The sequence below is a fragment of the Epinephelus moara genome, chromosome 10, assembly GCF_006386435.1.
Source record: "Epinephelus moara isolate mb chromosome 10, YSFRI_EMoa_1.0, whole genome shotgun sequence".
NCBI classification, from domain to species: Eukaryota; Metazoa; Chordata; class Actinopteri; order Perciformes; family Serranidae; genus Epinephelus; species Epinephelus moara.
In genome coordinates this window covers 31,588,027-31,612,618 of record NC_065515.1, presented here as the reverse complement: position 1 = coordinate 31,612,618, position 24,592 = coordinate 31,588,027, and the positions used below count along the sequence as shown (strand labels likewise).

The 24,592-nt window shown below is 41.5% G+C and overlaps 1 protein-coding gene across 2 annotated transcripts in view; it reads right to left on the bottom strand.

Moving 5' to 3' along the window:
* Window positions 1-24,592, bottom strand: part of dennd1b (DENN/MADD domain containing 1B) — a 116,512-nt gene that overhangs the window by 25,427 nt on the left and 66,493 nt on the right. For both annotated transcript variants that reach the window (XM_050054253.1, XM_050054254.1), the window contains 5 exons: window positions 21,245-21,345; window positions 18,878-18,923; window positions 17,174-17,275; window positions 6,826-6,951; window positions 850-951 (listed from right to left, as the gene is read on the bottom strand). In XM_050054253.1, coding sequence (XP_049910210.1) covers window positions 850-951; window positions 6,826-6,951; window positions 17,174-17,275; window positions 18,878-18,923; window positions 21,245-21,345 — 477 coding nt within the window. The remainder of the gene's footprint in view (window positions 1-849; window positions 952-6,825; window positions 6,952-17,173; window positions 17,276-18,877; window positions 18,924-21,244; window positions 21,346-24,592) is intronic.

Below are 24,592 nucleotides of genomic sequence, written 5' to 3'. Positions count from 1 at the left end.
GAACACAGTGGGGTTGACAATGTATCTACTTGTGGTGGATACTCAGATTTCTGGGGACAAAGTTAAAATTCAGGCTTATGCGAACATGTTAAAGACTTAATGTGATTTCAATATAGTTTTGTACAGTAAAATGACTTTTGACAGGCCTGACTTATCAGGGTTTTGTTTGTACACAAGGCAAAATTGAGCAAACAGAGAGACATTAAAGACATAACATAAGCGTGTTGAAAGATAACCACAGTAAACAGTTTCGAGGGGTCAATAACCGTCCACAATCCCAGGCCTCTCTCTTCTCCATTTCACCTCACTTTGAATAACTGAACAGTCAAGATGTTAAATGCTAACTTTACCCAGTTGACAGTTTGTTGAGCACAAGTAGTGCTGAGAGACATCTGTAAAAAATGAAGACTTTCACACTACTAAATAAAAAATCTGCTCAAAAAAATTACAGCCCAAAAATAAACTGACATTGATGAGAGAGGACAAAGTAACCTCCAAGCACTCAGTCATCTTTTTTCTGTTTGTGCTTGCCTCTAGCTTACATGATAGAGATGTGTATCTGTAAATGTACCCATGCCAGGAGAATTCTTATATAAGACTATGATGTAAAGATGAGTAAAGTTTCAGTTTTAATGCTTTAAGATAAATATGAGGTCCAAAATTCAAACATTTTCTCACACTGGAATCATTTTACTGGTCACAGTGTGCCAAAAATGAGTACTTTAAAGAAACTAATACACACAATCACACACAAACAATCACACACAAACAATCACACACACACACACACACACACACACACACACACACACACACACATACAGCATCTATGCAGACAGCTGTTTGTACCTGTTTGAAGAGCTGCAGGTTGACAGCCATGGACAGGAAGTTCCTCATGGTGCTCGATCGATGGTTCACAAAGCTCTCCTCACAGAAAGTGATTGGCTCCCCCTGAGGATTCCACAGAAAAATTATTGGCAAAATATTTAATTGTTAAAAAAAAAAGAAGAAATACTTATTCATTTTGGCTCACTTTCCTTTGTACCAATCTGTTTTTCCACCGTGTTTACTCGGTTGAGAAATGAGCCACAGGAAATGGAGGCAGATGCGTGTGTTGCCTTGAAAGGCAGGGGGTCCTAACTAAACAATGTTGTTTACAATATGATTCACAGCACTAGAAGGATCACATCATGTCTATTATCATTACGCACTGTAAAAAGTCTGAAGTATTTCAAGTGATTTCTTCATTAGTGACTAAGTGGGCCTGAAAACAAAAAAATGAGTGGAAAAGAGAGACAGGAAGGAAAAGAGGAAGGATCAAGAAGGAGGAGGAAGAGTTCCCCTGGAAGAGTGCACACGATCTCCCCCGGACCGCGAGACAGTGTCCCAGTAAACTCCCCAGTACTCAACATGAACACATTATCACACTATTACTATTTCTTACATCATGTCTGTTGGCCTGTGAGCTATAGACACGGAGGATGACAACAGAATCACTGCAGGCCAATCACACGCTGCCCCACAGTCATTCCCAATTCATGTTTTCTCATAATTAACATAATTCTCACATATTTCAATGATGCTCTAAATTCTTCTGGAGTAAAACAATGTGCTTTGTCTGTTCCACGCTACGAGCACAGTGTGATACATAAAAACAACTCAACAACACCGGAGACTAACCCCATTTTCGAGGATGGGCGGATGATACCAGTGGCCCGAATTACATCACAGGAATACTGCTCCACTTACATCACTAAAAGTTTTTAAGGCGTATTCTCTCGTAAAAGCCGAGTTGAAAGTAACTTGTTGTAGTTTAATCAGCTTTTCAGTCTCCATCTGGCTGCTACAGCCTCGGACCATACTGCAGCGAACAGAACTGAATAGCATGCTGAGACTAACAACTAACTGCTACTGAAAAAACTTCCAAACTCAACTTTAAGACTGGGTCTGTGTACACAGTACAGTATCCAACAAAATCCTTTGGTTCACAAAGGCCTGCACTGAATGCCAACTGCTAACGCTGCTGGAATCTTCTAACTAGACTGTTTAAAAGATGAAAAAGGAAGAGAGCCACATTCATTTTATCTATTTTGAGAGGGTCTAAAGGTCGCCCAGCACAAGAAATACCATGCCAACTTCCAGTTAAAGTATGAAAGACTACATCTCAACTGTATGTAGCCCGTAAAATCAAATTGGTGAAACAAAGTTTATTCAGAGAAACAACATGAAGCTGGACTGGTATTGTAACTGCATGTGCCTCCATAATATAACTAAAAATTAAAAGCATCGGATTTTGTAAATAAAACAGCTGAGAGTTGAGTGCCTTGCTTAAAGGAAGGGTCATTTTACAGCAAATGCAGAATGATACGTTAGCACTACTACCCTCTAAGCTGCCATGGTAATTTGTGTGTGTCATGTTGAAGTTAATACACACATTACACATGCCTTTAGTGCCTGTTGGTGTTTTGTTTTTTAATAAGGCTTCCAGACTTTTTGTTTTCATAAATTCAATAGTGCATGGACAGATTTGATCGCTTTCACTGCCATGCTGCAAAGGTAAAGGTTCAGTCTGTAGGATTTAGGGGCATCTATTGGTAGAAATGGAATATAATATTCATAACTATGTTTTAGTTAATAATGACCTGAAACTAAGATTTGTTGTGTTTTCATTACCTTAGAATGAGCCATTTATATTTACATATGCACAGAGTCCGCCACGTTGTTTCTACAGTAGCCCAGAACAGACAACACTAGCTCTAGAACAGGCAATTGTCGTGTTCATGTTTTCGTGTCAGTGGTTGTAGTTCTCCTTTATGTTATGCACACAGAAGAAGATTCAGTTGGTTGCAATCTGCAATCTCACCACTAGATGCCACTAAAACCTACACACTAGACCTCAAATAATCCTAAACAGCCCACTGTACAGTTGCCACCTTGGGGTAAAACTTCTAATATATGTTTAGATCTAATAGGCTGTGTAACCTTCACTGTAAGACTCAAATATATTTGATAGTTATGGTTGCTGACCCCATGCACTAGACTGTCCTCCATATATGTGAGCATGAAACTCATCTTGTCACAGAACTTATAAGACAGTCATTCAAACACTGGATTTCATCAGAAGCCCCTACTTTAAACACATGAACGAATCGCTAAAATATTTTTTGGCAAAGTGCAAAAAAAGCAATTTGATAATGTATAGAAGAAAATTTACAGTTCGAGCTGGGGAGGGACAGATAACTAAATGTGGTGGGTGACCAGTGGGCATGAGGAGTTTGCATGAGTGACTGCCATAGTAAGATGAAGGTATCTAACAATACATATAAGTGTGAATATACATTTATCTTATGTTTGTGAGTCATTCTATGTTTCATGTTTGCCTGATTTCTATGAATTGCATGTATGTTATATAAGAGATTGTAAGCATTAGGGACACCATTACATAGAAACAATTACACACACACAAAAAGTCATCATGTAGCAGATGTGTTCAACACGAAAGAACAAGTGGGCAGTTCTCTGCAGAAGAATGTTCAGATCTGAGGTAAGTAGATATCTATGACTATGACAATATCATTTACTGTGTCAGAGATTAGGAGATGCAGGTATGTGTGGACACTTCTAAATCTATGTGTTATATTTACTCCGGCAAACCTGCAGCCATTTTTATTAGATTATCAGTGAGTATTGTTTGTTAATGAGATCATGATGAAAGCTTATGCAAATTAATTTGTAAGCAATGTTCCACATGGATTTAATAATTAAACTGAATATTGTTATTCATTGGTATTTCCTTTGAATGACCAGAAACAGCTTCTTTAAATTCAAGACTGAAATTCCAAATATTCTTTAGAATAAATGGTGACGACTGTAGTTAAAGCTTTGTTTTATGTGTCATGCTTCAATTTTATGCAAAACACTTTTTTCATGTTGTTTACAGTGTGTTTTATTTTGTTTAAATTGTTCATGTTGGAATAAATCTGTGTTTTGTTTTGTTTTTTGTGGAATTTTTGAATGAGTGTGTAAAGTGTGGGATGTTTTATGACTGAATAAAAGCAAACTGAGCTGTTTATTCATGTACAGCTGTTGTGAAATGTGTATTTTAATATGTGTGAATTGTTTTAATGCAATAACTAAATCTTTCAAAATTATCCTTTTCCAAAAACGAAATTCACCTTGGTATAGACCAGCATGTTCTTGTGTAGGACTCCTGCTGTATGTGAACACATTATATCAATCTTCTACCCATGAGAATATGCAATGTGTAAGATGTTGTGTCTAAAAACAGTCTTGGCTGCTTATAAACATGAGATTGCACCCTGATCTCTCCTACCCACAGTTTTTACACCTGGTTGGATGATATGAACTGGTTACATGCCAACTTGAGTCGAACTAATTCTGCCCCTAAACAGTACCAAGCACGCACCGATTGAATACGCGCACCCACCTACCCGACTTGGCTTCATCAGTGGTGGCGAAAACTAATTTGAACTGCTATTTCAGGTTCCTTTTGCCAGACACATGTGCGCTGCTCTACACTGGTGAGAAGCACCTGGGGGAGCATCAATGTGAGCTGAAATTGATGACCTGAGAAATGCTGTTCTAATCAGCTGATTGCTTTTCAACTCATTATCGTATTCCAGTATTGTTTCATTTACAACTCAGCAAGACTCCAACCAAACATCCACACCCCTCCTTCTGTCGAGGCATATGGGCCTGTGAACCACGGCGCTCGGCTCGGCTCTGTCGGCGAAGATCTTCTCTTCGGCTCAGAACAATCTCTAGCAGAGTGATATTCCGCAAATATCAGAACGCAGTGAGTATCATGAGCATCTCCATGAAAGCAGATGTGCAGTTTGTGCATGCTTATGTGTGTGCATGTATGTTAACTCCAGGGCTTTTATACAGATCCTGTCTAAAAGAAGAGAAAAAAACGATGTGAGCGTGAGCGAACTGAGAAATTACTGCATGTCGTGCTCTCACATACACTAACACACACATACACTGAGTCTCAGTGCTTGTGTCAGAGGGGAGGCAGTTTGTTCGTATACTGTCTGTATACAGAGAAAAGAGAGACAGCATCAATAATGTAGCATCTTGACTCCGGGAGTCCACAAAGTCCAATTAATCTCAAAGCCAAAGGAACAAAGGCTTCGCTATTTGACAAACAGGACATGCTGTAGTTTGCTCTGCTCTGACTCAGACTTGATAAGCAGAAGAGATCCAGAGAAGAAATGTTAGGGGGGCTTAGTAAAGGAGAGTAAAACACCAAAGGTGGCTAAAAGGGATCTTCAAAGGGAACGTCCTGACTCTTTTCAGCTACTCTGACATTTCACTGCCTCAGACAGGCCCACCTTAGCTCTGCGCTCCAGCTGAAAACACACCTTTTACCTTCAGTCAAAACTGCCCCAGTCTAACCAGACTCCAGTGAAATTTGACTCATCTCACCCAAACTGAGATTGCTACTGCTGTACAGTCGGAGGGGCGAAGATATTATATTCATGTCTGCAAGTATTTCTGCTTGTGATTTTCTGTGAATCTGTGGCCAATATCTAATCAATACGTGTCACTGTTTGTATATGCAATCAAACAGAGCATGATTACTGTTGACAACTGGTAGTTATAAGTATGTTTGTGTGCTGTCCAGTACAGGGATGGATCTGAGATGAGCTTAAATGGTCAGATCAGCTAAATTATGAGAAGAAAATCTCTTAATTTCATTTGCAAATAGTTTTGGTTTTACATTTTGAGAAATCTTTCTCTGTTTTTTCTGCTGCCACCTGTGTACAATAGATGTAAACGGAACTTCATTTGAGGTCCCAACAGTATCACAGAGAAACTGTCTCTATAAAAACAGTTCACAGGATGTTCTGTGATTATCCAGAGTAAGGGGGATATTTTGCTTAGATGACCACAGACACAATTCCATTTACATACATTGTATCAGGACGGATATCTCAAAACATGGAGAATTAAAACCAAAAATCTCTGAATGGCTCGATAACACTAGGAAACTGAGAATTTTTAATTAATTTACTTATTTTTTTTAAAGCTGGATTAGGGATGTCAGTTTCGATTAATTTAGTTTTCCATAACACCGACACCCATTAACCAGTAACTAATCAGTTAGTTTAAAAAAAAAAAAAAAAAAAAAAAAAAAGCAAAATGACATGACGTACAAGAGGTCGGCTCTCCACTGACTCAGTGAGCTTTAGTGCAGCATTTAAAAGCCGCTCATCACCAAGACAGCCTTGCTGTGGAAACATAGTGGCCTCCGGTCTCTCCCCGGGTCGTCCCAGTGAGTAAGTGGCTTCATTTTAAGCTGCAAATCCCCCTTTAACATTGTTAACTATGTTGGCACTACTAGCCTTACTGACACTGCTAATGGTGCCAACAGAGCTGACAGTGATAACATAGTTAACAATGCTAAGGGGGGTTTGTGGCTCAAAATGGAGCCGTTTACTTGCCATGGCGACCTCGGGCAGGACCAGAAGGTGGGCATGATGTTTCCACAGCAACGCTGTTTGGTCGGGATGGCGTTCTAAGTGGTAAATGGGAAATAAGCAGCACCACTAGCTAGCTGCCACCGGACCAGGGTGGTGTGCAGTGCAGTTAACTGGCATGGCAAAATTAACCCAAAGCCCAACACTCATAACTAGTCAAAACATTCTCGGCATCCCTACACTGGATGTTTGTATCACACCCTAGGTTTCATCTTATACACACGTATATCCAAACAGATATAATTAAAGAAAGTAATGCTAAAATGACCCAGCCAAGCTACTACACAATGATTAGCAGTGAATATCGACACTGGATCCTTACAGGTCTATATCTGAGGGCATCTCGGTAGGATCCAAACAGAGCGGCCTGCGCTCTCAGGAAGGCCCTCGCCACACCACTTCCTGTTGCTGTTGACTGCTTCTTCAGCTTGCTCTTCAGAGAAGACACCTGGTGGAAAAACACAAAGAGAAAGAGGGAAAAAGAGAGGCAGAAAGTGAGGGGAAAGGAGAGAGGGGTGGGAGGGCGGGAAAGGGGAGAGACGGAGGGGTAAAAGTTAAATTATCACCTCTGAAATTGGTGGAGGAAACAGCTAGCCCATTCTGGGTGTGAAGTATCACATTTGCAGGTCATCTCAAAAAAGGAAAGAAAAGAAAGGGAAAAGCTTCAGCCTTTCCTCCAAGCTTATCTGTTGTGCTGCTGGGAGCACCTGCTGCTTTGCTAATTGAGCAGAGGACGGGGGGCGGCGAGAGGGAGGGAGGGGACAGCAGAGAGGAAATGGAAACTCACATCTTTGCTCTCCCTCTCTCACCCTCACTCTCCATGCTGCCACCCCCACTCCGCTCTCCTCTCCATCACCTTCCTGCTTTTTTTCCGCCTCTTCCTCCATTTCTTACTCTTCTCCTTTTTCTTTTCCAGTCCTCCTGTTTTCCCCTCCCCTGTTGGCTCTCCCAAACTCCCTCTAGAAAGGGACTCTTGACATAAAATGTCTTTAATTATTTTCCCCTCTCCTGGCTCTGTCTCCAGGACTCCAGGCGAGAGTGGAGGAGCAGCAGGCCCGAGCTTGTTTTAGGATGACAAAAGATTCACCCTGGCCACCGGGCCCTGGGGAGTCTGGGAAGGAAGTTGTCAAGAGGCTCTCCTCACCTGCTCAGCAGTAGTCTGACTGTGTTGTGGCAGAGCGAGGAGGAGGCAGAGATAGCGAGGGACTGCTGCTCTCTGTGTGGGCTGAGCCAGCGTAGCACAAAAGCACAACGTTTGATTGGGTTGCACAGGAGGTCTAGATTGCTGTAATGCAGTTTGGTGTGGACTGTCAGCAGTAGTACGGGCTTGAATTGAGACTTGAAAGAAAAACGCTCAACTTCATTAGTGGAAAATGGATTAGTTGTAGATCCTCACTGAAAAACTTTGCATTGTTTTTTATGTTATACTCTATACTGTAAACCAACATATAAAGAGCTAAAAATGCTACAACAGAACTCAGCAGAGTGTCGCCTACTGAACTGAGCCTGTGACTGATAGGGATCTGATGTCTTGCTAGTGGTCACTACAGTTGGGCAGATTAAACCAAAGCACTCCAGGTAAGAATGTCCTACCTTCTTATTTTCTTATGCTTGACTTATACTTGACGCATCTGCGAGTGCTGCGAGGGTCCACACAGCCAAAGAGATGTCAGACAATGTCCATGCAGATCTAACATTTTCTAACTTAAACGAACGTGAATGAGAGAAGAAACTGAATAGCCGTGCTGCAGGCGCGCACACATTCCTGAGCGCCTATTTTTCAGGGCGGAGGAAAACCTAGTTCAACTTTTCAGACACAGCGCGCACCACATGTCATGCAACGAGGAACAACCAATCACAGCCGACAGATATCTTTCCCTTTGTCACTAAATATCAGTCCGTGATAAGTTGATCATTTTGGTGCAGAGGTGTCAAAGCTTTTCATCTGTCACCCGGACAATACGCCCACATACATAAACAGCGCCTGGAAGATCAGCTCTACACTTGAGGTACAAAGGCTATGATATGGTGACTGTTATGGCTGCTTAGCAACGTGCTGCCACGCTCATGAAAGCTGGCTCAGAAAAGGCTGGCTCAAAAAAGGCACAAAAGTAGTGCAGAGCGTCCGACCTTGCGTTTTCCAGGCGGTTAAAGACGCGGCACGTGTATGACCCTTTAGTGTTTTTGCACTTGCAGTTTCTTCATCTCAAAGTCAATGATTTTTTCCGAATGGGTTTTCAGTTGGACGACATAAAAGAACGTCAGTAAATACCCCACTCATGAGTTCTGAGGGCTTTATGTGTCTTAGAAAGGTAGTTGCTTCCAAGTGGCTAAATGAGACTACAGAACCTCATCAAGTTAAACACAGCTTTACAACCTTGTTTTGGTGTTGGCATTAAGTCATGCAACCATAGCGTAGCCTTGCGTTAGCTTTTTACTTCTTGCAATTGCATTTATGCCTCAAAAATTAAAAAAAGTGTGGTTTATTTGTAAATATCATGAACTTTTTTTGCCAGAGAACTTATTTTCAGCAATAATCCAAAATCCAGTGGAAAATTGGCTAATTGATGAAGTTTTCCTCACTGGCCCCTACAGTTTGCCATGAGGAGAAACCCGTACAGTGTATAAAAGATCCAAATATTTCCTCATCAATATTCCTCGTTAGATCATGTCCTTGCAACCTTCGTGCAGAAAGCATAACTGAAACTTAACTCCCCTCCTTACTTACTTCACCACTCTGCTGTCTGAATATGGGGTGAAACAAGCAATAAGTGTGTGTTCAACAACAAAGAACAGAGTAAATTAACATATTTGGTTAGCACTCTGCCTATTAGATTCAACACTGCAGTGTATTTCGCCAGTCAGGTATTTGTGTGTTTATTGTCTGGCTTGTCCACCTCTGTAAAGCAGCATAGAACATTTACAGCTAATTCTACTACATTAGTATTATTAGTTTCAGTGCTTCCATTGGTTGTAGCAGTATTTGTGGGCAGGAGGAGAAGGAAGAAGAGATGAAAGCAGGGGAAAATTCGAGGTTGTGTCTACCATTAAATGACCCCACTTCTTCTGTAATGTGATAAAATTTTGATCAGGTCAACTTCAATCAGAGGTGACCAAATATATCACGCTGTGTAGCTGCAGCGTTAGAGGGATACCGTGGTCTGGCATCTGCAATTAGCCTATGTGGGAGACTTCAGGGAGGAGAAGCAAAGTGTGAGCACAGCTCGCACAGAGGACAGGCGGAAAGAAACAGAGGCTGAGAGAGAAGGAGAGAAAGCGAGACAGAGAGAGTGGCAGTCTTAAACTGGGACAAAGACAAAACGAACAGTGTGGATTCCTCTCCCCTGGGCTTTCTCACTCTCCACAACGTCCCCGCGCTGCCATTGCAAATGCTCCCAGGCATCAAACAGGAAGTTTATCACGGTTAAATTAACAAGTGTCATCTCCATATTCACTCATTGTGCTAAATGCTTTTATGTTTATGTAAAGCCCTTTCTGGAATTAATATTTCATGTTTATGTGCGTTTTCACTGATTTTTTTCATCCTCGCAAATCATTAAACTGTCTTTTTTTTCGGGGGGGGGGGGGGAATCAAAGCGAACACAATGTCAGTCTAAGTGGGGGAGGCATACCCCAAAGACTGTCAGAGAAGACGGGATAGCAGCGGAGTTTACTCTGCACACAGAGTTCTGTACAGCAGCTTTGAACGGGTGAGAGCACTGCAGTGGCAAACACTTTTTAATGAGGTGGGGACACAATCACTCGTGTTTTGTTACCCAGAGAGAAATGGGTGATAAAGTGATAAGTTCAAAGTTTCACATTTATTCACGAGTAAGATAAGGCATGATGAGAGATATTCTTTTTTCGTCACATGTGGTAATTAATTAAATTGTCACATATAACAAATATAGTAGAAGTGCATGACAAATACCAGAATATCGTTTTTGCTAATAGAAAAAAATGAAGCGCAGACTATGGGGCGCTCCTTCGCATATTCGACACAAAAAATAAATGTGTGTTTAGTAATTGGATATTGAATATGGCGTCTACACCACAATCATCAGGTATGCCTCCGCGGTAATGGCTCTGTCAAACTAATTAACTTCTACAGTTTGAGTGAAGCTAACGAGATGCGTACAGGCATCAGAGGAAGGCCAGGCTCTACAGGTGATAACCCTATTTGGCAGTGACATTTTTTAGTGTAAAGTCACAGTGGCGGTGATGAGATCAAAGGCAGAGAGTCCCCCATTGGGTCCAATTAGAACTATAGCATTGTACAGGGAAGGGGTGGCAGGAGGAGAGAGGGGAGTGGGTGGTTGGGGGAGAGGGAGGAAGGAAAAAAAAACTGTTGAGTTATGATATTCATAATCTATGCAGAGAGGCCTTTCCAGTACAGGTCTTCTCCCCATAGCTGTGATCTTTTCAATTTACATCAAGGGAAGATGGTCGGGGATGAAAGTGGGGCATCCAAGGCGCACAGCCCACAGAGGGCAGACATGGGGCCTCATTAAGGCCCAGCCCAGCCAGCCCCAAACAGGGTTTGAAGTGCGTCACATAAAGAGCACGGGGTCAAAGGTCAGACATAGAACAGATCTCCATTTAACTCTCCAGCTGGAGATGGTAATTAGCAGGTGCAACGATGATCCCTGCCTGACTGTAAGGGATGATACCACTGTAGGTGACACCAGGCATCTGTGTGAATGTGTGCGATGCCATGCATGTGTACACGGACACACACAACGCCTGGTGTCACCGACGGTGGTGTCATCCCCTTCAGACAGACAGGGATCATCAGAACACAAACATCCATCAGGGACCCTAACTTGTATCACACTCACATGAATTTGAATACAGAATACGCAGGTACTGTACATATTACATTTACACCCGCACATTATTCTCACAAAATATTCTAATGGTGAGCTTGACAAAAACAAAAACACCTCTCCCTGCCTTTGTAAGAGATGAAGTACCCTACAAGTACTACTGCTCTATTGTAAAACTCATCGGATAAACGATCATAATTTTATCACTTTATATTGTGCATGACAACGAGCAATATTTCTGTACAAAGAGCTCACACAATCAGTCCGACCACACAACATATAAAACCTGTTTATTGCTGTTAATTAACTATTGGACATATCATTAACTTCCATTTCTATTAAACGACAACAACAAAAACTGAAAACAAGACTTGAAAAACACGTAAGCGTCTAGCTGAAAATATTACATTTGCTATTGAGTAAATGAAAAAAAAAAAAAGCAAAGGTAAATTAAGAATAAAAAAAAAGTTATTCACAAAACCCTGAATATATATTTAGAATTTTCCTCTAAATTTTCACTAGAGCACAAAAAAAAAAAAACTCCTCCTAAATAACGACCCTGACACTTGTCTGTTGTTAAAATAAATAAATAAATAAAAAGTTGGGTTTTCTTCTCACCAAAAAAGAATGTTTTGTTTAAGATTCTGTCCAGGGAAAGAAAGCCATGGGGACGCAATTAAAGAACTACAAAGAAAAAAAAAATAGTTATGAAAATCTCCCACTTTCTTTTGATGTGCTGCAGTCTGAACTGTACACACACGTACACACAAACACACACACACAGAAATCTGAACAAAGACACACGGGGAACCGGCATGTACTCACACACACACACACACACACACACACACACACACACAACACACACACACACACACACACACACACACACACACAGATACATGTGCACAAAGAGCATGTTAGTTGCAATCTATGAAATTCATTCATTGGCTCAATTTAAAACAAATATTAGATATTTTCTGATTTTTTTTTTTTTTTATTACTCTCCATTTTCCAAATGACGGTAAGCTGCACAATAATAGCTGTATTACTTAAGTTAATGAGGTGGAGTTATCTACAATCTCTCATAAATAACCACATAAGATCACTAACTTGTAGGCTTTGGTGTGATAGCAAAAAATATAAATATTAAATTAGCAAAGAAATACGTTAAAACGGAGAATATAAAGGCACATAGTGAGACATAATACTTGGTCATTCGCTATGTTAAAATCTGTTAAGTACATGCAATACAATACATAAGTCAAGTGAAATGAAAAAGAGTGAGAAAGCAAGGGGGAGAAAAAGTGTGTGTGTGTGTGTGTGAAAAGTGTGTGTGTGTGTGTGTGTGTGTGTGTGTGTGTGTGTGTGTTTTAATAGGGCTATCTCATTGCCATGAGATTCTCCCCGGTGTGGGGTTACTTTGTCAAGCTGACCTCTTATAGCAGCTGAGCGGCTGAGTTTTGCATACATAATTAACTACAGCTAAATGTCATCTTTCACTTCAATAACTAACGCAGTGGGTGATGCTGCTCTCTCTTTTTGACTCCTAATTCAGAGTGAACCGCCGACAGAACGAGTATGTGAAAATGAAGTGCAGCTTTTTAACTCCACATGAGTAAATGAGGGGCTGCTAACACCGCAGAGCGAGAGTGTACGCACAGTTCAGCGCCATCTAAAACAATCGGAACCTGTAAAATAATGTTTCAAATGAGCAGATCTCCACATCTGCAGCCGGTAAAGTACAGCCTCGACAACAACAACAACATAATCAAATACTTTGGAGCTTGTTATTATATGTTGTAGACAGCGAGACTTGGTACAGTATGTAACTGAGGTGGAGCAACCGCATTCCCAGCACCGAGCTACCATCTAGTTAGTGCAGCATGTGAGGGGCTTTACTGTAGGTGGCTCTGCTATACTGGGCGACACAAGTGAAATGAAACACCCTCGGCTGTGTCTAAACTGAAAGTGGGAGAAATCTGGTGGACATACCAAAAAATCTGTGAGTAGCAAAAGTTTACTCGTGAACTAGATCTGAATGTCATTGATGAACATTCCTGGCCGACAGTGTGTGGGTGTCTCTGTGTGTGTCGGTGCATCTGCGTGTGTGAGTGTTTGCCTGCTGTCGGCTGTACTCTGCTGTAGACGATGATGTAGATGTTGTTTTCCGGGAGCATCGGAAAGTGAACACCAAATTAAAGCCGCGATGTTTGATTAAGTGTGCCAGGTGATCTCAGGAGAGGCGCGCAGACACAACCTCAACCCCCTCATTCATTTGTAAAGCTCCAAATGCAGGCTTGAAATACAGGAAGTAGGAGTGTACGCTGTAAATTTCCCCCTTGATTGGGAATACAAATGATCAAATGTATGAAGGCTAGGAATGTATGGGTACACGGTGTCAGCAAAGTAGCGAGAGGCAGAGAGGAGGAGAATAGAAGGAATTAGGCTGTGATGTGAGAGAGAGCATCTGAAAATAAAGATGTAAGCTGCATTGTAGCACCTCACCTTGAGTATGTGGCACAGAAAGAATAATACATGAAAAAAATCCTTCCGTTATTGGTTTGAGATCAATTGCCGGGATCAAATAAAAATCCGATTCAGTCACACACTGTTTGTTTTCAGAATTAACAGACTCCTAATTCGCTATTCTTGGATACTTTTAATGACTAGCGCAGTAAACAGATCCACCAACCAAAAGCCAATTATAACTTTATCAGCACAATCTCTGTGTGGAAGAGGAACCGTGGATCTCAGAAAAAGAAACAAAAATACCTTGATCTTCCAGGGAAAAAAAACAGTTTTTTTATTGAATATTTCTTTTCAGTGTGCTTGTCAACACATTGATTTTACTGACACGAGCACAGTCTCCCTGAGATTAATATGATTTATTAATGTGTAAAAACTATTGAAACTTGCAGTTCAACTTACAGTAGGCAATCTTAAAATATGCAAAATCCTGCTAAAAATACGATGTAAAATAAAATAAAAAATATCTGTTTCTCTAATAATATCACCACAATGTTCATCTAGAATAACAGTCAAAACAAGAGGAAAGCACAAACTCAAATAAAGCAAAAAAAAGTTCCTTGATATGTATTATTTTTTATGCAGAGACACCAAATTACACTAGTTAAAATAGGAAATGTTTAGATTGACTTTCAGTAAGTACTAAAAAATGGAAGAGGGGAAAAAAACCTAAAAACAAAAACTTAAAGAGATTGATGTAGTTAATTTACTGCCTCTGTCAAAGCATCCACTGCGCATTTAAAATGACAAATCCAGAACAAAAGCACAATTAATGCTGCAACTTTGATGCATATGACTTTTCCAATTTAAAAAACATTATTCTCAAAAGATTGTTGCATCCTTTTTTGACCCGTTACCAATTATTCTGTTATTCAGATCTTTCCTTTTTCTGCTAAACGGAACCGCTACTGGCATGGTAGCATTTGTAATAGTCAATAAATCTAAAATATTATGTGTGAAGTTGCGGGGAAAGACCATTAAGGGGGCGGGTGCTAGTGGAGCCGGTGTAGGGGTCCTGTCTGAAAGAGGGCGGCTAATTCAGGACAACTGTGAACTCTGAACCTGCTAAAAGCACGGCCACTGGTCAGCCGAGCCACATAATAAAGTCCACATGTGCTCACAGCCTGCGTTGCCATAATTAGACAGATCTCTAAAGGTTTGCTTAAATCAACATCAGAGTGCTTTGTTTTCACTCTTAGTTAGACTTAAAAGACACACAAAAACTGCCTGTGGCCTTCACCTTTTAATCCACTTCATGCTTTATATATTCATACAAAGTGATGCTGGGCTTTTAAAGTGAGAATAATCATTGCTTCATAGGTCTCAGGGCTTCAGTTTCACACTGAATAAAGCTGGAGTGTTAAGTAGCCAGTGTTACAGTGAGAATTAAAGAGAAATGAAGAGTGTTTTAATAGCTCAGAAACAACGCGCGGCAGCTCAGCCCAGGCAGAGAATCACTCAGCATTAATCAAAATTTCAGGCCTCTGTTTGACAAACTGCACAATGCCTCAAACATCTCCTTGTGTGTAAACACAAACATCAAATGCCATGTGGCATGTCCTCATCACTAACAAGCAAACTAACAAGAGACCTGGAATTCCACTCAATTAGTACCTGCTCGCTTCCTTATTAATCTACTAGCCCCGGTGAAAAGATGAGAGGAGACAGGAAGAAAAAAAAGTGAATCGGAACAAAAACAACAACAACAATTTGTTGCGATAAATATATTAATGCCAGCGAGGTTTCCGTTTCAGGTGGTGTAATTTGACATGATATGCGGGCTATGTTCTGTCATTAGTAAGGAAAAATGGTGAGTGGGGGATCAAAGCAAAAAGGCTCTGAGCCTGCCACTTAATTTATCACACGGCAAAGACAAAGGCTTTTCTCTCTGCTTCTGTCGCTTTTCAAAAGCCCTGACTCCTTTTTATGACAAACTCAGTTTGCAATTTAATTTAGGGCTCGAGTCCCTGGGTGCAGAAAAGCGAGCAGGCAGGAAGTGAGAAGAAGGTACTGTAGCCAGACAGGCACACAGGCAAAGAAGCAAACAGCGGGTGCAAGAAACGTCCAGGCTGGCGGTAAGTACTGTGAGAGAGAGAGAGACAGGAAGGCAGACAGGTGTCATGAAACTCGAGCAGCCAGGCAGTAAGGCAGGCGACAAGGAAGACGGGCAGCAAACAGGCTAAAAAAGTGGGCAGGAAAATGTATAAAATGTAGGAAAGGCTGCATCATCGCAGGCTGTAGGGAGGCATTAATGCACACAAGCAGGCGTAGTAGGCTGAGCAGTGCTAAAGAGAAGCAGAGTGGGAATGTGACAAGGTCTGGAGTCTGTTGGGTAGCATATTGAATTATATATTGCTGGTAGGGCAGGAGTCCAGTAGGCGGTGGAACCTGAGAATATACGAGCAGTGTGGGTAATAGTGCGTCCGCAGCCTCAGCGGGGCCTCAGTGCCTCACGGGGGAGCTTTAATACATACACCCAGAAAAACAGCTAAACAAACAGATTCCTACTTCGACAAAGACGGCGGAAGACAAGCATGTGTGTTCACTAGGTTTGTGTGTGTGTGTGTGTGTGTGTGTGTGTGTGTGTGTGTGAATAAGAGAGTGTGTGTGTAAATGTGCAAGTGACCCTGACGCCGTGGTGATGCTTCCTGTAGCAGTGACCGGCGTCAGTGCTCCATTAATTAAAGAGACGATGCACTGGCAGGTGGCTTCACTGCCCACACTGGTAATTGGCCCCCTTCTTCCCACTCTCTCCCCCTAGAAAATCACCCATCTCTGCCTTTTCTTTTCTCTTCTCTGCCTTGTTCCCTCCTCCTATCTCTCGTCCTCAGAAACGTGCCAGTGGGCAGGCAGAAATGCAAGACTTTGTGAAATAATGATTAGAATGGATGGAGATGAAGGGAAGGGAGTTGCACATTTTCCCACAAGCCTCTGATGGTCGGGGAATGCTGTTTGCCTTCAAGCGTCATACGACGCGACGGGAGTTTACTTTAGACAGCCACAATCTGAGGAGCCAGTACTGCAGTCATTAATGATGTGGGGAGGGGACAGAGCTATACTTTGACAAGTTTCTGCAGGTGTATGTTTGTCTGCGCGTGTTTTTCTGCGTGCGTGCACGTGGGCGTGAGCGAGAGTATCGCAGTGTGAGAGTACATTGGGGGACAAGAGAATGTGTGTTCATGTGAGTGAACCTCAAATGAAAGAGTGGAAAGAGGGAAAAACTGAACCTTCTGTGTGTCATGTGTAATGAAACAATAAAGGCTGAGTAGCTCTGGAAGGTGTGTGTGTGTGTGTGTGTCAGTGTGTGTGTCTCACCACGTCACTGGGCAAGTTGTGCAGGTCATCAAAGGGACTCTCCAGGGCGTTGGTGTCCACATTCAAAATGACCACATCCTCCAGTGATCGACTTCGTACTCTCTAAAAGAAGACATGTCCAATGTTATCAGCAACAGTAATTTAAAACAACTCTAATCACCATCTCATAACACTGAACAAATCTCCACCTGTAATTAAATAATATGTGTATTTTCTGCTTTTACAAAACGGAATTAAGGCATTAATTCTAAAGTTTTTTTGCCATCTAATATCCCATAGTAAGTAATTGTGTTTACTATTGAACACTGGTAGAATCATGTATGTTTTAAGTAAGTACAAAGAGCCTGACAATCTAGTTTGGTTAAAATCATTTCAAAAAATCATTAAATTAAGTTTGAAAAAAAAAGAAAAAAAAGTGTGGCCCAGGTGTGTTTCCAAGCAGACAAAGTCATTTCTATCCTGAAGCCGCGGGAAGGAGAAAGCACAGCGGTCACATTTAAAACCACACTGTCATCACACTCCTTTACGATTAACGATGAAATATGGCGTGCAGGAAAAAAAATATTAGGACATCTTTACTGTAACTCACACGCTCTCCCAAAAATGAAGAATAGCACTGAGAGGAAACATTTGGATTGCGCAAACATTTTCCACAGCACCAAAAACCTCATGCATCAACAACAACACAGTGATGCTGTGCTGTGCTGTGTGCATCCTGATGGCGACAAATTCAACTATTATTTCAGTGTGGCGCAGGATGCAGGCAGGTGTGGGGTGGGGGTGGTGGTGGTGGGGGGGGGGGGGCAGCATAGTGTGTGAATTTCTAGTTTGTCACTTTTGTGACAGCCTGTGCAGTGGAGGCTCACATGCTGATCTGGACTAATTATGTAGTGGCGGAAAGGGGGTCTGTCACGGATGCAGAGTGTGATAAATACTGCCACTGCCGCAACTGTCAGACAAATATCACACACACACATACACACACTCACACACACACAAATAAACACACAAACACACACATATGTGCATTACAACATATGCATTTGCCCAATTATGCGCGCACACAGACAAACACTTACATACTAACACTTACACACAAGTGCAAATGTGCGCGTGCTTGCAACATGCATTCACACACAACAGCAGTGCTGGTGACGGCTTGCCCCCCAACCAACACACAGGGTTTAACAATGAAGCAGAAAAGCTCTTTGTTCGCAGATGCTTTTTCTGCCTTTCTCTCTGTCTTTTGTACTTCTGGTTAAGAATGCACACAAGCAAGACAGGGAGATAAAGAGGAAAAAACATTCTGTCAATTTTTTTGATTCAATGTGTTGGAGGTGCCAAAAACTGCCTTACTGAAATTTCAAATATTTTACACCGAAATTAAGAGCACCATTCACAATACAAGTTCCAGCGTTAGACCACTGACCATATACACAGAGAGGGAAAAACTTTGATTCTATACATGGACAGCATCCTCCCTGAGTGTTATGTTCTTCTTAAAAAAAAATCCTATAGAAATTCATTATATCTCTGATGCAAATCAGGAAACACCATTCAACTTATCATATACAGTAAAGAGTTTTCACACTCACACATCAATTTGCAGCAGCCTATATAATTATGCGCATACAATATAATGATGTACATTTATTTACATTCACATTTCGATGCACGAACATACCCACAGATTAACCAACGTACCTCCAGCAGACTAAGATGAACTCCCACAAAGTATGGCATGGGGGCACTGTGGATGGAGAGAGGGAGAAAAAGCTGTGAGCAATATCAATATCAGATGGTTACATGCAGTAAAGAAATATTTATGAAGGCTACACTAAGAGTTAAGAGCTTCATGTTGAGGGTATGGAATGTATTCAATAACTATGTTGATAGTTGATTAATTTTTAGTTATTTATCGAGCTATAGACTGGCATAAATCACGTCTTATTCAATGTGAGGATTTGTTGCTTTTCTCTGTATTCGTATATAACTGTAAACAGAAGGTGAAGATATGTTCTGACTATTAAATACTTTGTGATGGCATTTGTGGATATTTTAACATGGTCTACACAAAATTATTAATAAAAATAAAAGATAAATTCAAAAATAAAAGACAACAGGTGTTGAATCCCTCTAAGAATAAAAGCAAGACTATTTTCAAAGTCAAATTTTTTTTATAAACTGCTGGAAATTATATGAAAACGACTGTAATATGACAGCTGTGCATTGGATGCATTGAAACTAATACACTTTACATGAGGTAACATAATTGTAATATAGGCAACAAAACTGATTATCATCCATATGTTGTGCTTCAATTCGATCACGGCACGGCAGAGACGCTAACTAAAAATTACGACTTCAAAATTATTTTCCCAAGAACCACCATGACTCTCAAAATGGGACACAATATTAGATTAGCTGGCGTATGTAGCAGAGCAAGCATACTGATCTGGTGCCACTGGACTGGTTTGTTTTAAAAAATTCAGTTACCAGATAAGAAGAACAAGTTTTTCCTTCGTGCTGACTCTGAGCATTCTGGATTTTCATAAAGTTAAAATGTGACTTGAAAAGTGTTTGTACATTTTGTCTCAAACTCTAACACTCCTGCTGCCAGTATGCATGAATTTACCTGGAAAGACATCACAGCATATTAATGCTACAACTCTTATTACTAACACGATCTATCATAATGATGAAAACAATATTAACAGTAACAGTATATTATCTTGCAGGACATTTAATGTTTTTTTTCCTCTAACAAGATGGTAGATTCAGAAAGTACAGACAGACTTGGAACACTTCCTAGAAAACTAAAGGTTACAAGTGTTAAATGTTTTCTTTTTACCCTAAAAGAAATATGCGTCACACGGTTATTATCATGTCATGCTTGTTATATGTATGCAAAATTTATGTTCGTATTCAAAATTAGCGGTAAGGAAAGGCTGAATCATAGCGTATGTTTCCCATGCACCAAGACGGATAAAATCAACAAAAACAGTCAAATAATAGAAACCATTTTTATGATGAGGTTTACAGAGGAGGCAATAATCGGATAGCTTTGGGTCAGTGTGTTCCTGGTCAGAATGATTCAGAAGCCACAGGCTTGTAATCAACTTAAAGCAACAGCAAAACAAACAGCAGGCCCGTAGCTCTGAACTTTAGCCGCTGTCTTCTCTGTTTCATGAATATCCAGTGCTGACTTTCATCAGTATCTACACAAATACATGCACGAAAACACACACGCAGAGCATCTAATATAATTTAGTTATCTAATCAGTGCATGGAGGACACCCCTGTGATTAAATAAGATGATGATGAGAATTCACAGAGTGTCGGAAATCACATTTCACTGTCAGTGATGAATAGCTTTTTGAAGCTGATGTGTCCCCTATGGTACAGCACTGTACTGTATGTGCTATCGGCAATGATTCAACAATAAATAGCTCCTTTTACGTAAGATGACTTTCCCACTCTGCTTTTTTTTTTGTTATACATGTACATATCTGAAGTTGAACACATGTAGATCCGTAGATGAGCTGTTACCTCTGCCTTCCATTCAGTTTCAATCAAGTCCATTTAGATCAGTTGGATTTGAGTTGGATGGGTGGTAATGAACCCCTGAGAGGGCTACAATGATGAGAGCGTGGTGCTAGCACTGGCATGAAATATGGAGCAAGGTGATCCAGGTCGTTCATTATGTCGAGGGGGCCACACAGGAGAAGGCACGCCGCGAGAGGAATCGTGAGAATGACTCGGAGAACGTGTGGGAGAATGTGTGAACATGTGTGTCTGCACTTTTAAACCGAGGTTCTAGCGGAAGAGCTCAGTGCACGGCCAGCACACATGGCGTGGCGTGTGTTTACGTGTCTGTGTGTCAGGTGTGTGCGTGAACGTGTGTCGGAAGGTGGCTGAAAAACGAGCGAAAGAAGGGGAGAAAGTGGCAGGAGAGAAAAGGTGGGGGTGTAAACATTTATTATGATGATCCTGATGGTGTTTGTGTATGTGCGAGTGTATGTGCACATGTGTGTGTGTGTGTGTGTGTGTTTCAGGGGTGGTCAGCCTTACCAGCAGTAGTCCAGAAGATGCGGGGGCAGTACAGGGATGAAGATGTGCTGCCAGTACATAGGAAAGAGCAGAGCAGCCGCACCGTGGACACATGCAGTTAACTACAGAGAGAGAGAGAAAGAAGCGAGAGGACAAACTCAACACAACTTTCCAAGGCAACACGAAAACTAAGAAAAAGAAAGACACGTCTATGCTGCATGTTTACTGGAAGCTTCAGGTTTTTTTAACTGAAGGTTTGCGTGATTTAAGTCTTCAGAATTTCCCAAAGAAAGAACTGCAACAAGTTTAAAGAAACTTTGAGCTAAATATACAACTCGTATTTTTTTCTTTCCAATACATTTCTACAACTTATTCAACTAAGTTTCTACACTGCCGGAGTCTATAGAAGAAGTCTAGAGAACCACAGCTCTGTTTCCTTACAAACAATATCCTGTTAATATCCTGTTTTTAAAAAAGTCAAACAGTCTGATCAAGGTTACTGCTGCCATGGTGATGCTTTGTGGTGATGTGTAGATGTACAATATGTTTGATTTCATTGAGTAAGCCTTTAATCTTGCTCACAAACAAAAGCCCTCAGTGGGAAAGTGGTGCACCGAGATGTCTGGTGCTGTTGTGATGAACACAAGACCTGCAAGCTATTGTTGCAGGAAGAGAAGAACACACTGAGAGCTGGAGATCAACCAGTTGATAGGATCCTTGTCTTAAACTCATGACAGATACACAGCAGAAGAGAGACAGATTGATGAGGAGGTGAAATGAGAAATATTGAAAAGACTGACATGAAGAAAGGCAACACATGCTTTACACGCAGGGAAACATGAAACCAATGTTTCCTACATATTGATTAATTTGTGGTGGGTCATCACTGCAATAATGCTGCCACTACTGCCCATGGCATTGAGACATAAAACAAATCATTCAAAGCACAGAATCTAATCTGATTTGAGCACAAAAATGAGAGCGAATACAAGGCCAGCGTTTATTATAAACTGCTTTTCAATTCAATGTCAAAGTGAGAATTGTGCTGTGACCTGCACAAAAACAACAAAAGGAGCCCAAAACAGTGCTGACAGTAACCATAAAAATCAAAATTAACCCAACTCCTATGACTAAGAAATTAAAGAGAAAATAACCTCTTTTTTTAACAAATAATGAGACGCAATCACATGAAGATGGCATTCCTTATCAAAGGAGCTCTCTACATTACACATAAAATTAAAGTCATTGTCTCCCATTGTCTTAAAACCAGCACGCCCCTCTTGACATCCCATCTCATGAAAACCCAGCTATAGTAATGACCTGCAACACACACACACACACACACTGAGACACACAGACACGGCAGGAGAAAGAGGCGTTAGCTCATCCCCCAGATTAAAATAACATGATTAAATATGGAAAGAGAACAGAGGTCTGAGGGGCTCCTGCGGGACTTCATTAGGGCAAATTGCCAAAGAATGAAACATGAGTTAGCCAAGAGAGACTGCGGGCTAGGCCAATACCGCCGGGACCCCGGAGCAGCAGCCGCTGTTATACTGCTGCAGCTTCACAGTCAATGTGTGAAGCGGACACACGCTATCACACACACACACGCACAACTACCAGGAGACCCCCTGCTCACTGACACACACAGTGTCACAACTGACCGGCCAAAAGCGGGCGAAGCTTGGCGGCTGAAAACCACCGCTGCCAGAGGGAGAGAAGGAGTGCCCCACCCTCTGAATCCACCCCAACATCAAGCCCGGACATCTGAAAAGCTTACAACAAAAAAGTGTGTGTGTGTGTGTGTGTGTGTGTGTGTGTGTGTTTTTGTGTGTGTCCATGTGCCTCCCTGCCTGCATGTTTGTTTTAACTGCATTCATTTTTCATATCGGCTGAAAAAAAAAAAGCAATGATCTTTTTTTTTTATTATTGTCTCCGTGCAATCTTTCATACACCCAGTCCCACAATAGTTAGGACTTAATCAACATTTAATTGGTGTCTTGCTCTGTGTATCTGCATATGCATATTTCCGCTGCCTGCCGTCTTCAAATAAAACACAACAATGCCACGCTCCTGTCAGGATTAATTCCCCGGCAAACAGTTTGTTTTTTTGCTAATTCTGAAAATAAATCAATGCTATGAATATTAATGTCTGAAAGTGAGGCACTTGGTGGAAGAGCTACTATCAAAACCATCACACCCTTCTCCCTTTTTCCAAAGCGAGGACGGTAAGGGGCCATTAAATTGTGATGAAGAGAGGTCAGCGATCCGGCTGTGAATATACATACACACATAGGTACATGTGCCACACACGCACGCACGCACGCACACACACACTAAGTGGAGCGCCAACAGGCGAGTGTATTCCTCCTCTGGGAGTGCGAGACAAGCCCCAGCCATTCGCTGGTACCAGGAGGTAATGGCACAGAACACCTCGCTAACCAACTCCAATTATCTCCACCAGGCCTCAAGGTGAGCCCCCCAACTGGCATGATTTACTCTCAGGTTGAAAGGGAAAACAGGAGTCTCTCTCTCTGCCTCTCTTCTTCTCAGGCTGGGTGGCTGGCTTGGGGGAGTTGGCCGAGGGGGGGGGTTACTGAAACTAAGATAATGATTTATAAAGCAAATCTAGATTTCTGTTTTCTTTTATTTGCTATCTCCAAAGCAACGGAGGTGGCAGTGTGCCTGAGATAAGGCAACTTGGAGGGAACTCCAGAGGAATAGTTCACATATTTGCTTCTCTAATTCAGCTTAATACAAATCCCTGTGTCCTTGTTCAGGTTTTAGAATGAACGAGGCAAAAAGTAAAAGGAAGATAAATTGGAAAAAAGAGAAATTGTACCCCTTTTTTTTTTTTTTTCTTCATTTAAGAGGGGGGGGGCTTCACATGAGAGTGGGTCATGAGAGGCTAAGGCTGATAAAATATTTGCCAGGCTGATAAATAATAGATGAGTGGAGCCAAATGGCTTACACGCTCCACAAAAGACCTGGGTGCTTAATATTCCATTCAATGGAGAATCACAGATACAGTCCCCAAGAACAAATACAGGATTAGGTGCTGGGTCCAGTCCTCAGGGACCAGGGCTCTGCCCGGTAATGAGGGGCTGCCTGCCTCTTACACTGTGTGTGTGTGTGCGTGTGTGCGCATGGGTGTGTGTGTGTGTGTTCCCCCTTCCTCTGAGAGAAGCTAACCGATTATACAGCGACAGCCTGCTTCAAAAAGCAGTCAAGGTCTTTGGTTCTGCCCTGAGAGCTTTTTTAGTGCGCTGTAGCCGAGACAGAAAGTGTCCACGCTAACACTGGTTTTCCACGATCCATTCAACTAGACTAAAGGACGGAGAGACAGAAAGAGACAGACACAAAGGG